This window comes from Cicer arietinum, chromosome 7, assembly GCF_000331145.2.
Source record: "Cicer arietinum cultivar CDC Frontier isolate Library 1 chromosome 7, Cicar.CDCFrontier_v2.0, whole genome shotgun sequence".
In the NCBI taxonomy this organism is placed as follows: domain Eukaryota; kingdom Viridiplantae; phylum Streptophyta; class Magnoliopsida; order Fabales; family Fabaceae; genus Cicer; species Cicer arietinum.
Genome location: NC_021166.2, coordinates 1546690 through 1564023, shown reverse-complemented (window position 1 = coordinate 1564023; position 17334 = coordinate 1546690). Strand labels below are relative to the sequence as shown.

General features: G+C 29.8%; 3 protein-coding genes across 3 annotated transcripts in view; 2 read left to right on the top strand and 1 right to left on the bottom strand.

Moving 5' to 3' along the window:
• The first annotated feature begins 2925 nt into the window (after nucleotides 1–2925).
• LOC101503247 (uncharacterized) lies at nucleotides 2926–6960 on the top strand. Its single transcript, XM_004508176.4, has 3 exons — nucleotides 2926–3299; nucleotides 3413–3744; nucleotides 5962–6960. The coding sequence occupies exons 1-3, from the start codon at nucleotides 3197–3199 to the stop codon at nucleotides 6766–6768; spliced, it is 1242 nt and encodes a 413-aa protein (XP_004508233.1). The 5' UTR covers nucleotides 2926–3196; the 3' UTR covers nucleotides 6769–6960.
• A 587-nt stretch (nucleotides 6961–7547) lies between these two features.
• LOC101491389 (uncharacterized) lies at nucleotides 7548–10074 on the bottom strand. Its single transcript, XM_004507692.4, has 4 exons — nucleotides 9327–10074; nucleotides 8515–8585; nucleotides 8048–8414; nucleotides 7548–7943 (listed from the first exon to the last, which is right to left on the bottom strand). Exons 1-4 carry the CDS (start codon nucleotides 9438–9440, stop codon nucleotides 7749–7751), a joined length of 747 nt encoding a protein of 248 aa, XP_004507749.1. The 5' UTR covers nucleotides 9441–10074; the 3' UTR covers nucleotides 7548–7748.
• Nucleotides 10075–14773: 4699 nt separating this feature from the next.
• Nucleotides 14774–17334, top strand: part of LOC101490849 (nucleoid-associated protein At4g30620, chloroplastic) — a 4451-nt gene continuing 1890 nt past the window's right edge. Inside the window, exons 1-2 of the mRNA XM_073363970.1 lie at nucleotides 14774–15041; nucleotides 15898–16046. Of these exons, the coding sequence (XP_073220071.1) occupies nucleotides 14960–15041; nucleotides 15898–16046 (231 nt within the window). The 5' untranslated portion in view covers nucleotides 14774–14959. The remainder of the gene's footprint in view (nucleotides 15042–15897; nucleotides 16047–17334) is intronic.

Sequence of the window (17334 nt, the reverse complement as noted above, 5' to 3'; positions counted from 1 at the left end):
ACTATTTTATCAAATTTAAAAACTACTATACTATACATTTTATATTCTAAATTTATTATTAAATATCACGCAAATTCAAAAGAATTCAAAAGATTCATGAAAGATTAATGAAGACTAACATGCAAATTCAAAGATAAAAGATACTCATAGTTTTTATGTGTATTGTAATTTTTTGTTTGTAACGGGAAAATTATTTTTCTTTAGTATTTTGTGAGTAGTACTAAAATGAAAGATATTTTGCCCATTTATACAGCAAAGACTGAATAATAAAAATAAAAATTCACTATTAAGTTACTTACTCATCTTTACATTTACTTATTTTATATATGTCCATGTCCATTATTTTAAAAATTATTATTTCATCTAATCTAATTATTTAATAATAATTATTTTTATTTGTTTAAAATTAAAAGTATTGTTTTGTAATAAGTTTTTTGGAAAGAAATAAGATTCTTTGTAGAATTCAAAAATAAGGCATGGTGTTGGAGTCATACTTTTCATCAATAACATTGAGCGTATAAGGAAGTAGTTTTTAAGTTAAGTTATAATTAGATTTTTTTTAATTTTTTTTATTTTAAATTATTTTTTTTAAGTCAACTTATTTTTTTAATATCAATAAAATAAAATTTATAAAATTTGATATATATATATATATAAACTAATATAATAATTTATTTATTAAAATCGTTGTTTCCGTGCGACGCACGGGTTACGAACTAGTTCATTTTATACTAGTTAGCTTGTCTATCTAAGAGACTAATCTAAGGAGTGGCATGTAGGACCATCCATGTTCCTCTGTCTTTCCTTTTAGTAATGTTGCGAATGAATGACAACATTTTATTTCCTAAATCTTATGGTGATATCTATAAATACTGTGACACTCTAGTTAGTATGGTAAGTTTGTATTCTTAGAGAATATTACGTCATGATTATCTCTTCTTGTCCTTTTTTGTTGGAAGAAAAGAGGATAGATTTTTATGATGTTGGAGCATAAGATTTTTAGACCTCCTGGTACTATTTTAATGGATCGCATACTTAAAAAGAGAGATGCAATGCAATTGAAGAGAATGAAATTCTACTAGTCACTTTCTCCACCATTGTATAATGTCGACACCATTTAAATGTGGTGTGAAGCACGATAGAAAGATAAACCGATTAAGTATTTTTAAGCCTTCGGTTACTATAAGAAAAAAAAAATGGATGTGGTTGGAATTTTGTGATGTTTTTTTCTTCTTCTTTTTCTGGTATCACATTCACGAAGAAAAGGAAGGGAAGGGAATGGAATAATATTTTATTTGGACCAAATAAAATCTGGTATATTGTTTAGTATCACATTCAGGAAAAGAAAAGGAAATTAATTAATTTTTGTAGACATAATTACGCTTTTGGTTTACTACTTTTGAAGTTACAGGATTTGCACCTCGTATTTTGTATTTTACAATTTTGATCTCGATTTCTGAAATTAGATCCAACACTTAATACATGGTAATGTAGCATGTTTCTCAACCTTGCCAATGCAAACTTATTTTTATTTGAAAAAGAAAGAAAAAAAAAATGCAAGTCAATTAAACAGTCGCACAAAAGACTCTTAGCCATGTAATAATATTATTAGTTTTGATCTTCTGGTCTCTAAGTGCCTCGAACAAATTTTTGAATTTTTGCAGTTAAACCCAACACTTAGAAGATAAATATCACATACCACTACTTCGTTCTTTGAATAAATTTAGGAGTTTTTATTTTTTGAATGATGTGAATTCCACCCTTCACACTATCAATTTAATTGGATTTTTTAAATATCCATATTTAAAAAAAATTCAAACTTAAAAATAGATATGTGTCAAAAGTAAGATAGATTTGATATTATTTTTATAGGAAAATAGCGATATTAAAAAAAGATTCCACTTTTAGTCAATTACATGTAATAAAAATAAAGAAATAAAATTAAAACAAATAAATTATTGTATTGCTTTCAATTAAGTAAATTTTGGTATATGATAAAAAATATCAAATCAATTTCATTTATCTTTTTTGCTTTTTATTTTTTGACTGAACTTTTATTTTTGAATTGGATATCTTCACAACTATAAAAATTAAGTTTTTAAACTTGATAAGACCACAAAAAAACGATAAAACTTTTCCTCAATAAATTTAACACATTTTTTTTTAAATTGATTTGAATTTGTATATTTAATTATTCTATTCAAAACTTTAGTCGGTAAACTATTAATCACTCTAAGAATATTGGTGGAGTTCTTTAGCTTTGTACAATGTATGGATATAAATACTTTTTTGGGTCATGTATAAATATAGATATATTTAATTTAATGAAATTTAAATGATAATAACACGTGTGTCTAGACAAAAAGTAATATAAATTGACGCTTGTATGTCGAAATAATATTACCTTTACCTTATATATGAAATTTTATTCACTAAACCAAGGAAATTAAAACAATTAACTTGTTTATTAAATTTGTTAACAGTTATTTTTAGTTTTACAGTTTTATCTTTCAAAACAAAACATTAGTTATTGTTTTAATTATACTATTTATGTTATTGGTTACAGAAAAATATGCAACAATTAAATAAAAATGAATTATTCCCTCTATCGAATTTGCATATTAACTGATAAAAAATATTAGTCGTTTTAAGTCAAAATAATTGATTATTTTAATTTTTAATATTCATTTTTTAATTATATAATTTAATTAATATTACTTGTATCATTTACAATACAATATTTTTTATTATGTATTTATAACATTAATGATGTATTAATATTTAATAAAAATAATTCAATAAATATAATATTCTTTATTTATTTATATATATATTTAATTTTTTTAGAAGGAGTGAAATAATAAATAAGTAAACTATGTAGGGAGTAAAAGAAGAGAGTATAAAAGCATGTTTGTATGAGTGTAGTGTGTGTTATTTGAGAAAGAGTTTGTCTGAGTATTGTTGAGAGCAGAAAGAAACGACATATTAAGCGTAATGAGATTGAGACGAGTGTTTTTTCTCCATTAGTCTCCTCTCCTGTATATTTTTGGTGTCAAGCACTGCAACGCACATTTCGTGAACAACACACAATCAATACAACGCGCTCATCCACGCGTGTCTGTGTAGTTCTCAATTCTCATAAAAACTCGCAATCATTCCCGCTTGTTTCTTCATTTAAGTTTCAACATTTTCTTCAATGGAGTTCAAATTTCGTGCCATAGACAACATCAAACCATCACCCACCTCTCGTTCTCTCTCCACCGTCGCTTACATCCCTGATCGATCACTTCAACTTCCATGTAAGTAACCCAAAACCTCATTTATCCCATTCCACTAAATAAAACCCTACTTTTCCCTCTTTTTCTTTGTTTTTGTGTCTGATATCAATACTTGTTGTTATTATTATTATTAGCATCATTGGACGGTGATTTTTCTCGCTACCGAGTACCGTTAGTCGGCGAGGCATTGCGACGGGAGCTCGAGAAAGAACAAATCCGCCGCGAGATAATCGCTGGCGAGATTTCCCGGCGGAGAGAGTTGGAGGAGGAAGTTAGAAGGGAACTTGCGCTGGAGAGAGCGTTGGGAATTCCAATGCAGAGGCCGCTCTCATTTCAGGAACGATTGTCTCCGTGGTCAAACCATGTTGCTTCTGTTGATGATCGCATCGGTGCGTCGACGCAACAACCATTCGTTATGCCTCTTCCTCCACAGATCACTGACAACAAGGACAAAGTTATCGTGTTGGTCAGTTTCATTATTTTCTCTATTTTTTTTCGAGGGTTTTCTTATGTTTTACCCCTTGTATTTTATCTTTTTTTAATTCTAATTGTTTTTCTGGAGATCAAATAGGTATTTTGGTGCTGAATATGTAAGGGTGTGTCACCGTAGTTTTTGAATGAATTGGAATTATAAAACCATCATTGAGGGTTGAAAATTTTGTGGAATAAAATGACTAACAAAATCAACATTTGAGGACCACACAATCTAGTCAAACTCATATTTAAACATCTAGAGATGTTTTTGTAATTTTGGTGTATTCAAAGATTAAGAACTAAAATGCTTGTTTACTTTTTTTTTTGTTTGTTTTTTCTCTCTTGATTGTAAGGTCCTTTGATTTGATTGTAAGGGTGTTTCTGGGAGTTTGTTTTTAGAGAAAAAACTTTAAGAGATTAAGTATATATTCTGAAATATATTTGATATTTAAATTCAGTCCTCTAAAATCCAACTCTCAAAGAGGAGAAGAGATATTGTGGGGGGGAATTGTAATATGAATTGTTATCATTGTTGGTTACTATTGATAGTTAGCCGAGTAGCTATTAGTTAAGTATATTAATCCACTTGTGTATATGTAGAATAGAATAAGAGAATCATCCAAATTGTTCATTATTATATTAGTTGATTGTGTGGTGGAATGACACAGTTGCAGGGGCTTGTCTTGAACTTTTAACACTTGTTATATGCAACAAAAATCTTATTTGAATATGGCTAAATTACTTTTTTTTTCTCTTAACTTATTTTCTGATTTCATTTGAGTATTCTAATTATTTTTTGTTTTGTTTTGATCTTTTAACTATATTTCTGATAGTTAAGATGATTTTTTATGTTAATTTCTGCCAAAAAACATTAAGATTTGTCATTTCTTTCATCTCACTCATCTTCAAACCCATAAACCTAGAAATTATGATCTCCTTTGATCTAAAAACCCATAAATTTGTAAGTTATGGATTTGAAGGCCATAAGTTTGATGAGTTTTTTTGGTTTTTAGATTGAAAGAGATAATAAATTTCTGGATTTATGGGTTTGATGATGAGTGAGATGACAAAACTTAACGTTTTTTGACAGGAATTAACATAAATGACAAACTTGATTAACAAAAGTATAATTAAGGGATCAAAACGGAACGAAAAATAATTAAGAAACTAAAATGAAATCAAAAAACAAGTTAAGAGACTAAAAGGATAATTTAACTTATGAATGTGAATATCAACTTGGGACAACAAAATTTTAATACTTTTTAAATGGAAAATGCATTTCACATGCATGCTTAACATTGTTCAAAGAGTGGTTAATGTGTATATCAAGATTAGATAACTCATTAATCATCAACTGAATTTAATTAATTACAAATTTAAATATTATTAACTTCAATTTGAAGTGTTTCAACCACATGTAGATTTGGACACTAAAAATTAAAGTTGATCATATTTAAATTTGTAGTTAATAATGTTCAGTAGATGATTAATGAGTTGCAATATTTGATATATCTATTTTAACCAAATCTAACCCTTCAATAACAATGTGTGTGAACATCAGTGACAATTTAAAAAGTTGTGGAGTTTTTATTGTCCCAAATTAATATTCAAATAACATTTCTGATGTGCATATAGCCAGCTATCCTTATGTTATTTACTTCTGACATATTATAGTATAGTTTTTTGTTTTTATATAAAGGCATAATGTATAAAAGTTATTTGGGGATTATACTACTGCTAAAAATTAATTGGGTCTAAGGCAGTCACACACTCACACCCCTGCACCATTCATTAGAAGTTTGCCATTGGCTTAAACAAGGAAGGCTACTTGGATTTGCTCTCACTCCTTGAAAAGCTTATAAATTCCATCCAAGCATGCTTTTTGAAATCATTTATATTTGGTTTCTTTTCTTATGAAACAATTAAATCAATTGGTATGAAATCAGTTGGCATAATATAATCAAAGAGTACTAGTTAGTGATTATATTGATTCTAGAAATTTAGTTAGCCACTTTGGTTGTCAAATTACATAAAATACTTGTTTCTGAGTTATAGCTTGAATTGTATCATGTCCAGATGTTGTATTACTTTTTGCTGTCAAAGTTATCGGCATTTTCCTTTTACAGTTGTTGACATGCAACGCAGTGAATGTTGAAGCTCTTAATTGGATAGTGAGCATATGATATTTTATTTGAATGTTCCATGGCAGGCTAAGCCAGATCCTGGTCTCTATAATGCAAAGCGAAAAGCAATGGTGCCTGTTGTTGATGACCCCGAGCCTTCTGCATTTGGTTTGAAGAAAAAATCCAAGGAGGAGTGGAGTTGTGCTCTGTGTGAGATTAAAGCCACAAGTGAGAGTGGCTTGAATGCTCATCTGAATGGTAAGAAGCACAAAGCCAAGGAAGCAGGTCACAATATTCGGAAGAATAATAAAAGCAACAAAGCATTTTTGTCGCGAATGAAAACAGAAAAAACTGTGAAGGCTACTGAAACCATCGGTACCACAAAGTCAGGGTTGGATGCAAAAACAGATCAACAACCTGCCCAACCTTGCATAGCCTTGGGGATGATGAATGAGACTGTGGTTGATAAAGGTGTAGCAGAATCTATAAATGTGGAGAAGCTTGCGGAGACAATGATTGATAAAGGTGTAACAGAATCCAAAAATGAAGAGCAGCTTGTGGAGATAAACCAAAATACAGGTACTTTGAAGAATAAAAAAGACACTGCAATTCAGGAAGCAAGCAAGATAAATGCAGGGACAAGAAAGGGGAAGGTTGAACGATTATGGTGTGAGATTTGTCGAGTTGGTACTTTCTCACAAGTTGTGATGGAAGGTCACAAAAAAGGGAAAAAACACATAAGTAAAATGAAGAAATTCAGTCAAAACAATGTAAGTTCTCCATCCACATCAGGTAGTGAAGCTCCCAAGTTGATCAAAGATACAGATGGTGTCAACAAAGAAACAGATCAAAGGATAACACCTGTAGTGCAGATAGAAACAATATTTAGATGATATTGGCAACTGCTTACTAGTTATTAGTTATGTATTGGAGCCTTACTTACATGAGGAACTCATTTGACATTCTGAAGTGTGTTTGTTTAACTGTTAACATCTTTTTTGAGCTCTGAATATTATGATATCTGACTTGTATTTTAAAGAATTTTAATTTTTTTAATTGAACTGGACATGATACTTGGTTGATAATTTTATGGTCTCTATTTCTTCATGGTTAAATAATTTACTTGCACTGTTGTCTGCATATAAAATTGTCTGCATGAGTTTTTTTGTCTATTGTTGGCACGAGTTTTAGTCCAAAGATTTTTTGTTTTAGAAACAAGCATGAAGCCCCACTCACGCCAACTGTGTTATCCTTGTTAGTCGCGTTAATCTGATATACTATTTCTTAGCATCTTCCGCAAATTAGATTTCAACAACTCCTACCCCATAAATTCTGGTCATCAACAAGATTATTTTCTCTACCTAGAAAGACTAGACTTCCGCCAAATGGCTGCCAAACAAGACTCTATTATACTATAAAATATCACTAATAAATAAATAATGACCAAATATAACGGAGAATCTTATGTTAAATACAAATTAAATTAAATAATAAGGCAGACCAATGAAGTATTGCCAAGTGAACTAATAGTTAGATATCAAACCAAACCTTCAAAACCGGCCATAAAAGACTTTAGTTATTAACCACAAAACCCAAATCCAATTTGAGCTACTTTTTGGAAAGCTAAAAGATAAATGAAAAAAAAAACTCCTCATTGAAGAGAACAATATGATTTCAGATGTTAAATTCTTCATTCCATCTAATATATATATATATATATTGAACATATGACATGATTCTATAGGGTATATTTTTTATCTTTACAAAGATGAAAAACATAAAACTAGAATGGTTTTGGTGAAAGGTAAAATATCTACTACACATTCCAAATTGGCATGAGCTCAGCCAAATGTTACTGTACTAATATGATCAATCAAACCCTTAATGCAACTTGGTCTTGCCATGAAATCTTCCTTTTCCCTGCCCTACTTGATCCTTCACCAATGTTTCTACAAACTGAAAGCTTGATATCATTGTGCTGTTCCTCATTCACAACTCTTTGTGTACTCTTCTTTTGTTCTTCAATCCACATGGACTGATTGTTTCCTTCTAATTCCTCCTCTTCTCTCTGTGCAACATCGCAACAAAAAAGATGAAGAAATATAAGTCTACTATAATCAAACATAAACAAAGACTCATCATGTAAACATAATAACATGTTATGTTAATTACCGAAATCTGGTTCAAGTCAAAAAATGGAGTTACACTCTTCTTTGTGGCTTCCTTTCCGCTGTGAATCCTATCTTTGTGATTCAAGTCAAGCGCAGGAGCTGAAGAACTATGAAAAGAAGCATCTTTTTTACTTAAGCTCCTACTATTCTGGTTTAAATCAAACACATGGCTAGTTTTTTGCAGTGTGTCTTCAACACCAGTGAAAATTCTTTCTTTTGGGTTCAATTTGGAAGCGGTGTTGGGTCGTAAAGTTGATTCCTTTCTGCTGTAATTCCTTCCCTTTGAGATCTTAGGCTTCTGTGGCTTTAAAACATCATGCTCTGGCTGAGGATGTTTAAGCAAGTATTTGTAACGACGCCTTAAAAATCTATAGTTAAAGAGCGATATTAGTGATGATTAAACTCTATTTGTAATAATAAACTGCAAACTATATGAAAAACGGAAGATCACTAGGCATGAGACATTACCTAACTTCAGCTGATAGCATCATCTTTTTCTCCTTCACAGCCTGCAATTTCATTCTCATGGCTTCTGTTTCCTGAACATAACATAAATATCATCAGAACAACTCAAAGAAGATAGTATGAGAAAATTAGATAAACAAATATGCTAATTGTTGTGTCAAAAATTTAGTAAAATGAGCCCCCAACCCAAAGACATGAAAAGAAATGGAGGCAAATTAACAGTTGATTATTGGTTAGTTTAATGGTTATAAGCTCATAACTTAATAGGTTTAAAAAATCTAGGGAAAATATGATATGACATGTAACACAGCACAAACTTTAAAGACACAAGAGGTTTTGAGACTACAAACTATGCAAAGTAAAGGCTCCAAAGCTTAACAAAAATTGTAAACATGAAAACTGACAAAAACACACTGCTATGTGACACTTGTTTCATTTCATGTTCATTATTACATGATCAGGCAGAAAAGAATGAAAGATTTTGGAGATATATAACACAAACAAATAAATTGTAAGAAGGGACACATAAATAACACAAAGATGAAGATGAAAACACACAATCCCATCAGATCGGAGGATTAATCAAAACATAAGATCTCCTTAATATTTTCTCCAGCAAAATACATAATTTTACACAAAAACATATGAAAACACAAGATCCTCCTTATTATAAACCCTTAATTTTCACAAACAACAAACCATCATAAAAATCCAAATCAAACCAAAAGGAACAAAGACATGAAAGAAAAAAGCAGATCCATTGAAACCCATATAATAAAAAATCAATCTTTTGAAAAAGAGGGTAAAAGGGTTACCTTGTGCAAGTCTTCATAGTCCTGTAGGAGACTCTGGTGCCTCAATCTTGTTCTCTGATCCATATACACATCAGGCGGAGGTTTCATTGAGACAACACCTTTCATCTTCTTCATCAGATCAGAGAAGAAAAGAAAAGAGCAAGAAACACACAAGAAAAGAACAAAGAGAACAACTAAAGGTAAAAAGGAGAAAGAGAGAAAAGAGAAGAAGGTAGAAGAAAACGTGAGAGAAAGAGAGAGAGATAGAGAGAGAGGAAAAGAGAGAAAATAATATTAATAATGATAATGATGATAGTAAAGAAGAAGAAAGAAAGGGTTAATAAGATGGGAAGAGGTAAGAAGGTTCTCGGTGTTTTCTCTGTGAAAATTCTGACCAAGACAAAGAAACCCAAAAAGCCCACATAACTCGGTGAAAAATATTGTTCTTTTGAAAGACCAGTGATGAAGATGGGATTTTTTGGGGGCTTGCAGAAGGGTAATTCGGGGAACATATTTGTCGATGAGAGAGAGAGTGTGTTTGTGTGTGTGTGTGTGTGAGAGAGAGAGAGAGAGAGAGAAAATGGTGTGTAAGGTTGGTTTGGTTGGAGGACAATTGAACACATCTATCTAACTTCTCTTTCTTTTTTGATTTTCCAATCTTTCTTTTTTGTTTTCTTGAAACATTAATTTTGGTCCAACTGGGCCATTGATGAGAGAGAGAAAAGAGGGTTTAGTTGAGTGGTGTGGTGTGGTGTGGTGTGGACTCTTGATGGAAATCAAAGGATGCGTGTAGTTTCAATGTTTTTTCTTTGATTGTTGTTGTTGGTGTCTGTATAGAGAGAGAAATAATGGAATGGGTCAGAGAGAGAGAGAGAGAGATAAATAATGGAATGGTTTTTATTTGTATATTGAAGAATTGATAGATACATAGATTAGGGACTGGAAAAAGAAAAAAAATAAAAGGTATAAATGAATGAGATAGGATGATGCTGTTTCTCTCTGCTATGCTGTAGCAGTTGTTGGAACCTTATTTTTAGGCTTTGGGGTGGATTGTCTACTTTGGTTTTTGTTTGTTTCTTTGGGTTGGAATGTGTTTTTGAATTCTCTCTTTCTCTTTCTCTCTCTCTCTCTCTCTCTTAGTGTCATCGTTGCCTTTACCAATGACTCCTCCCATTTCTTATTATTTTTTTATGCTAAGTGTCATTTGATATTCATTTACCTAAATACCCTTTATTGTTATTTTTTTTCTTTTGACGAGTAATGCTTCTTTTCATGAGTAGTGGAGAAATTCAATATGGCTTTTTTCAGGATGAAGCAAGCAGGTAAAGTAACAAAGAAGAAAAATCCAAAAAAACCCTTATTTTTGTGGGTGGTAGTGATCCGTTTAAAGAGGAAATACATTAGTCATGGATCTCTCTAGCATATAGGAGGGGTGAATTACGTAATTTGTCTTGTAACACACAAATGAATCCTTAACTTCCTTATCTTTATATTTAATGTTTCCTCCATATTCATCAATGGAAATGGAAAGATCCCACCTTCACCTACTTTCAAGGACTTTATAATATGTGACAGAGCCTACCTACCTAATAGCCATTATCACTATTGCTTGAAAGCTCCATCAATTTAACTAACCACCTTCCATTTTTTTTCTTCTGAAACATTACCACCCTTTGAGTGTTGTTTTAATTTGTGGTAAGAAGTTATATAATCATTATAATTTTATCAAAATTACATTTTTTAAATTCAACAAAATCAGCAAAATCAATTTTTGAGATCTAATTTGATGAATTTAACAATTACTTTACTTATCCTTTCCTTAAGTGATAGCGTTTCAAATGTACACATTAATTTAAAATTAATTTATCATTAATTTAAAAACAAAAAATTGTGGTTCATTTGATATTATAATGGCATGGGGCAATTTGGTTAATGTTTGTGATAGAACCTAGCCACTAGAACAAGAATTGAAAAGAAAGCAAGTTTGCAGATAAGACTGTTGAGAGTAGGGAAGTGCAGTTAAGGTAAAATAAAGCTGGTGGTGGCTGTTTGTTTATATTGCCTTTTGTTTTTTTTTTTCATTTGTTGTCGCTCCCTGTGACTCTCCTGTGACTCTCTTTCTCTCTCCTCCTCTATTTTTTTACAGTGTGAGTCTTGCTTTTTCTGCTAATTCTTTTTTAAAGATTTTACTTTTTATATATATATATATATATATATATATATATATATATATATACTTCTATTTCTATATTTTAATAAAAAAATTATTTTACTTTTAAATATTGATAATTACATCATCATCTGATTTGTTACTCACACTCTATTAAATTTTTATAAAATTTAAATATAAAAAATGTTATTTATGACTTCAATTATTATTCTATTTTTTTTTTCTCTTCATCGCTATCGCTCATCCTCAGTTTTGCTACTAACACCCTTATTAGATTTTCATAAAATTAAAACACTAAAAATGTCTTTTACTATTTCAATCATTCTTAAATTCTATTTTTTCTCTCTCTTTTGTCATCATTATTCATCTCATAATATTTCACATCTATACGACATACTCATTCATAACTCACACATCATTCATAACTTACACATCATAATTTTATTTTATTTTTATTATATTTAAAGTTACTAACAAGATATGTTTTTTGAATACGGGGAATTTTATGTAAACTGAATTCAGATACATGTAAAATTTTGCAGTAAGTAAGTGGAGTATGTACTTTAACTCAATTCACATAAATGTTCATAAAATTAGTTCACGCACTTGTACTTAAACTAAGTTCAAGTACATGTTCAATTTTGCAGTGAATAGAGAAAGTGCGTACTTGACCTCAGTTCACAAAAATGTACATAAATTGAGTTCACATACATGTACTTAAACTGAGTTCAAATACATATAATATTTTGTAGTGAATCAGAAAAGTGCATACAGCTCAGTTCACGTAAATTGAATTTACATACATGTACTTAAACTGATTTCAAGTGCATCTAAAATGTTGTAATGAGTAGGGAAAATGCTATTTACACTCAATTCATATAAATATACTAAATTCGATGAAATTTGTGGGTTTCATGATGGAAGAGGAAAAAAGAAGAAAAGTTGACATATTTGATTACAAGATAACGGTAATTTAATATTTTCAACAATATAATGTGGTGTATATATCAAAAGAGGAGATGTGAGTAGCATAATTAAAAATAAAAAAAGTCAAACTTTATATTTATTTTGTACATGTTTGTGTTTAGAAAAACTTGAAAATCGAAGTACGAATTTGTTCGATAAATTTTTAAAAAGTTTTATGAACATAAAGTTTGAATTTTTTGTAAACATTTGTACTCTAATTTTTTTTTTCAAATTTTTCGATATACAAATTTCAAATTTTTTATAGAACACTTTTGTGTATCAAAAAATTTGAAGAAAAAAAATTTAATACACAAGTTTCGATTTTCTAAAATATATTTGTGTATTGGAAAGTTTTAAAAAAAATTTCTAATATACAGAATTCAAATTTTATGAATCACATGTGTTTTTTAATTATTTTTAAATTTTTTTCAAAACTTGTTAAATTTAATAGAGTATATTTTTTTAATGAAAAGGGTAAAATATATAGTCTACGTAAAATGTGGGAGGAGTATAAATGTGGGAGTATGATGTATAATTTCCTTGTTCGTTTCATTGATTATTCTAGTGGAGATTTGAATACAAATTTACCACATTTTTACAAGTCTTAGTAATTCTTATTAAATATATTAAATTTTAATTCTCTTATTTTTGTATGAATTTGTAAAATTAATTAATTATTTTAAAATATGATTGTTTTGTTAATTCTTTTGTATTTTTTAACTAAAAATAATAATTTAATATATTTTAAATATATCTCACAATGAAGAATTGTCTCAATATACTAATTATTTACATGTTATTAATTATAAATTATATAAATTAAAATTAATTTTTTTAAAAAAATTAATTTTAATATCACGAATATTAATCATTTAATATTATTGTACTATATATATTGTGTTGTTTAAAACATTTATATTATCATTTTTTAATTAAACAATTTAAAGAAATGACTAAAATGGTTGAATTTTAAGATATGGATAATAATTTAAAGAATTCAAGAAAATAGAGAGATATAATATTAAACATATTAAATAATATAAAATAATAGAAAGTTTATCAAAATAATAAAAGTTCCTCGAGAAAAGCATAGCCGTATTGTTGTTATGTTTTTGAGAATGTGAGGGTGAGGTGTATAATTTTACATGGGCTCGTAGCATGATGCTTGAAAACAGATGGGCTTGTCTTGGTCTAGTTCTCTGGTCTCTCTCAGGACTCGAGTAGCAGGGAATAAATTTTTTTCATTCCACCTCCAACATTATCAAAAATCTCCAAAATACTTTTAAATATTAAATGGATTTATTTCAGAATTCTTTATGTTTCAAGATTAACTTAGAGATGTAAAATATTTTAAAATTAATATCTTATAACTTTGAAATAGTTAATCTATAAATGTATACAATTATATAAAATTTAAAATTAGTATTTATCCATTTGAATTAATCGACTCAAATAAATCTCATTCACATTTATTATTTAGAAAAATTAAAATTAACAAATAAAAAGAAAATTTTAAGAGGTGAGACGAGAAATTTCTAAACAAATATTACTTGTGAGTTTTTATTTCCACCTTGCATACATTTAGAAGCTACACTTTATTCTTTGCTATTTAGAAGTATATTTATTGATAAAAATGCAGCTTTTTGTACGAAAATATACTTATGAATACAAGTGCGATTTCTTTAGAAAATTTGGCCGAATTAAAATTATCAGTATTCTTTTATTTGTGCGAATCATTGTTCTCTTTCTACTGGAATTCATTTTCTGCAAATCTAAAAAACAATGTCTTCAAGTAATGCATCATTCAATGCATTTTGGTGGCAAACTTTCACTATAAGGGCGTTGTCAAGTCATGTGTATTCATAGCCAACACATATGAAAATCCTAAAAAATGTATGTATTAAATGAGGAGTAAGATAATTTTTTATTAGTCGATGACTTATAAACCTACTTAGATTTGATATATTTATATTTTCACACGATTGAGTTAATTGTCTACGAATTCGTTTATTTTCTACAATGAATAAAAAATGAATTTTCTTTTACGGCGTTGTAATGATACTATTTTCTCCCGCATTGGTCTCAATCCTAATTTATAATTTGACATAGAATTACATGAAATTGAAATTTAGTAGAACATTATTTAGGAAAAATTATTAGTACCTAATAAACTCACTCATAAACAACATCTAGAAAAAAATGATTAATCGATTAAATTTAAATGTTATTTATTTTACCATACACGAGTGAGAAGAGAGAGAATAGTAGTTGTATAGGTGATGATATCGATAAGGAATTACTAGTTGTTATCATCCCACAAAATTGGTCGGTGCAACTAGTAATCTGAAACGAGGTTACTACGTTAAACGAGTGTCGTGTTCGCAGTTCAACACATTCGACTCGATACAAAAAATATCTCTTCCATTATCCAACTATCTTACATTCACAAGTAACATCTACAACACCGCTTGCTTTTCTTCTCTTCGATTCGATTCCAAGCAAGGAACGAACCAAGTCAATGGCGTTCACAGTTTCACTTACAACTCACATCCACGGAACCACTCAATGCAAAAACCTTCCCCCTTTATCATCACATCTCTGTAAGTCTTCATTTTTTCATTTCGGTTGCTTCTAAACACAATAAAGTTCCCTACTTTTTCACTTTAACGTTACGCTCTTTGGGAATTTTTTCTTCGATCATTGCTTTCTTCTGAACCCTTTATTGTTATTTGTTTTACCCATAATGCCCTTTATCTTTTGTTTTATTCTGCTCAATATTAAGTTTGCCTTCAATTATTGGTGGTTTTTCGTATTCATATTTCCACCAACTGAAACATTTAAATTTTCTTTAGATGTTGCGGTCAATTAGGTTGTTTCATTGTATTCAATTAGTCTTTTAAGTTCTTTTTTTGGTCTCAGAATTATGGATTCGTTAAATTTGACCCCACTACTGCAGAATGAGGCCATGGTTCTGCACTGATTTTACCTTCTGGTTATTCTAGGGTTTTTAATTTGGGGGAAAAATGAAGAAGAAGGAATTGATAGAGAAGAAATCCATATAGGATAAGTGTAATAACTTGTCTGTATTTTGTAATAGAATGGGTTAAAAGGGTAACAATGTATGCATATTGTGACTTAATTGTTCTATCTCGAACAAACTTAGAGGACTAATATGATATACAATTAAAAGCTTAAATGATGACAATATTTATGTTGCGTTTTCTTTTAATTTCTGCATTTTAATTTTGAAGTTTGACGACACAGTTGGAAAATATAAGCTTCCCTTTTGAAATACATCTAGAACTATAGAGTGAGTATAAACAAAATTAGGAGATGAAAAATTTGGTAAGGTGAACTCGTACATGCTTTCTTTTTTTGGAATTCGAACTCATACATGCTTTGATTATCAAATTAATTTCTATCGCTGAATTATTCATCTTTGGCTCTATTCTTTAGGTAAACTAAGTTCCAGTGCAAATGTAGTTAATATGAGGCGATTATCCCGGCCTGGACTACAAAAAGTTGGATCTGATAATAGATGTTTCCGAGTCCATGCTCTTTTCGGAGGAAAAAAAGATAATAATGATGCACCTTCTAAGGTTAGCCAATCTAGCTTATATTTTTCGTTGATGTTATATGTGAATACTCACACAGGGTGATGACAATTTTGCATTTGTATCTGTATTTCCTATCTGTTTGCTTTTTTTTTTTTTTCCCATCATTCACATAAGTGACCATTATTAAGGACCGTGATTTTTTTCTTTGGCGTGTGTATTTGATGAAAGTGTTATAGGTTTTATTTTCCTACTTGTTTAATCTTCATCTCATTAAGTCAATCATTACTGTGTCCATAAGAGACATGAATTAGTGAAACTGATCAAATATCTCTTCTGCAAGCGTTCTTTTCTTGAATGTTGAACTATCTTTTGTTTTTTGTGAGAATTTCTCATTTCTGGTGTGGATAAGTTCCTTACAAAGATGCATTTGCAGAATCTATTATCACACTGCATTAAGTGCGATAGGAGATTCTCCCAAGCACTTGACACAAACCTTTCAATTTACCTAGATGCGTATCTTAATATTGAACCTTTTCCTGTTTATATAATTATGAAGTATGATAATGCTCACCTTCAATGCTAAGAATTACATTGTGAATTGAATTTGTTGGTCATGTTGTCCTGTAATCATGTATTTTTTTTCCTCCTAGGTCAAAGACAATTAGAAAAATACACACAAAACTATGTTTTACCTTGAAATCTGCAAAATAAGCACATGGTGATTCTCCATGCGTATCAAATTGATTTTATGCATCGATTATTCCTCAAACAAGTCACAACATACATCTAATTCTCTCTTTCAAATTTACAAAGTACACAAATATCGTGAATTGGGTAAAAGAGGTTCTGCATGCATCCAAGAGACTTGATCTGTAGAAGCACTAGTAAGACTTTTTAGTTTTCTTGTACTTTCAAGAACACTGTTTCGAAGATTTTCTGCTGCATGGCATAGTTTTTTTAAAGGTTCTTAATTAGGACATGTACCCATGATATCAATCCACGAAGGAGATTGATTGTTAACTAATTGGTATTGTTCATAAATTGTGTTCCCAAAGTGTTTAGCCATTTCATAAGTACACAAGGTAATGATAATAGCATGGCATATTACCAGACAACTATTTAGCACCTTTTTCAGACATGAAAACTCCTTGTTGTGGATGTGTGACTGTGTGAGTACTTAGCTTTAATTTTATACCTCCTACAATCTATCGCTAAAATTTGTGTGGCAGTATTATGCTGTGTGTTTGTCAATTTGGTATTAACTGGTCTGTCTATATATTGGTTTGTGGATTGAATATAGGCAGGGAAGCTTTGGGAAAAGGAAAAACCGGTTTGG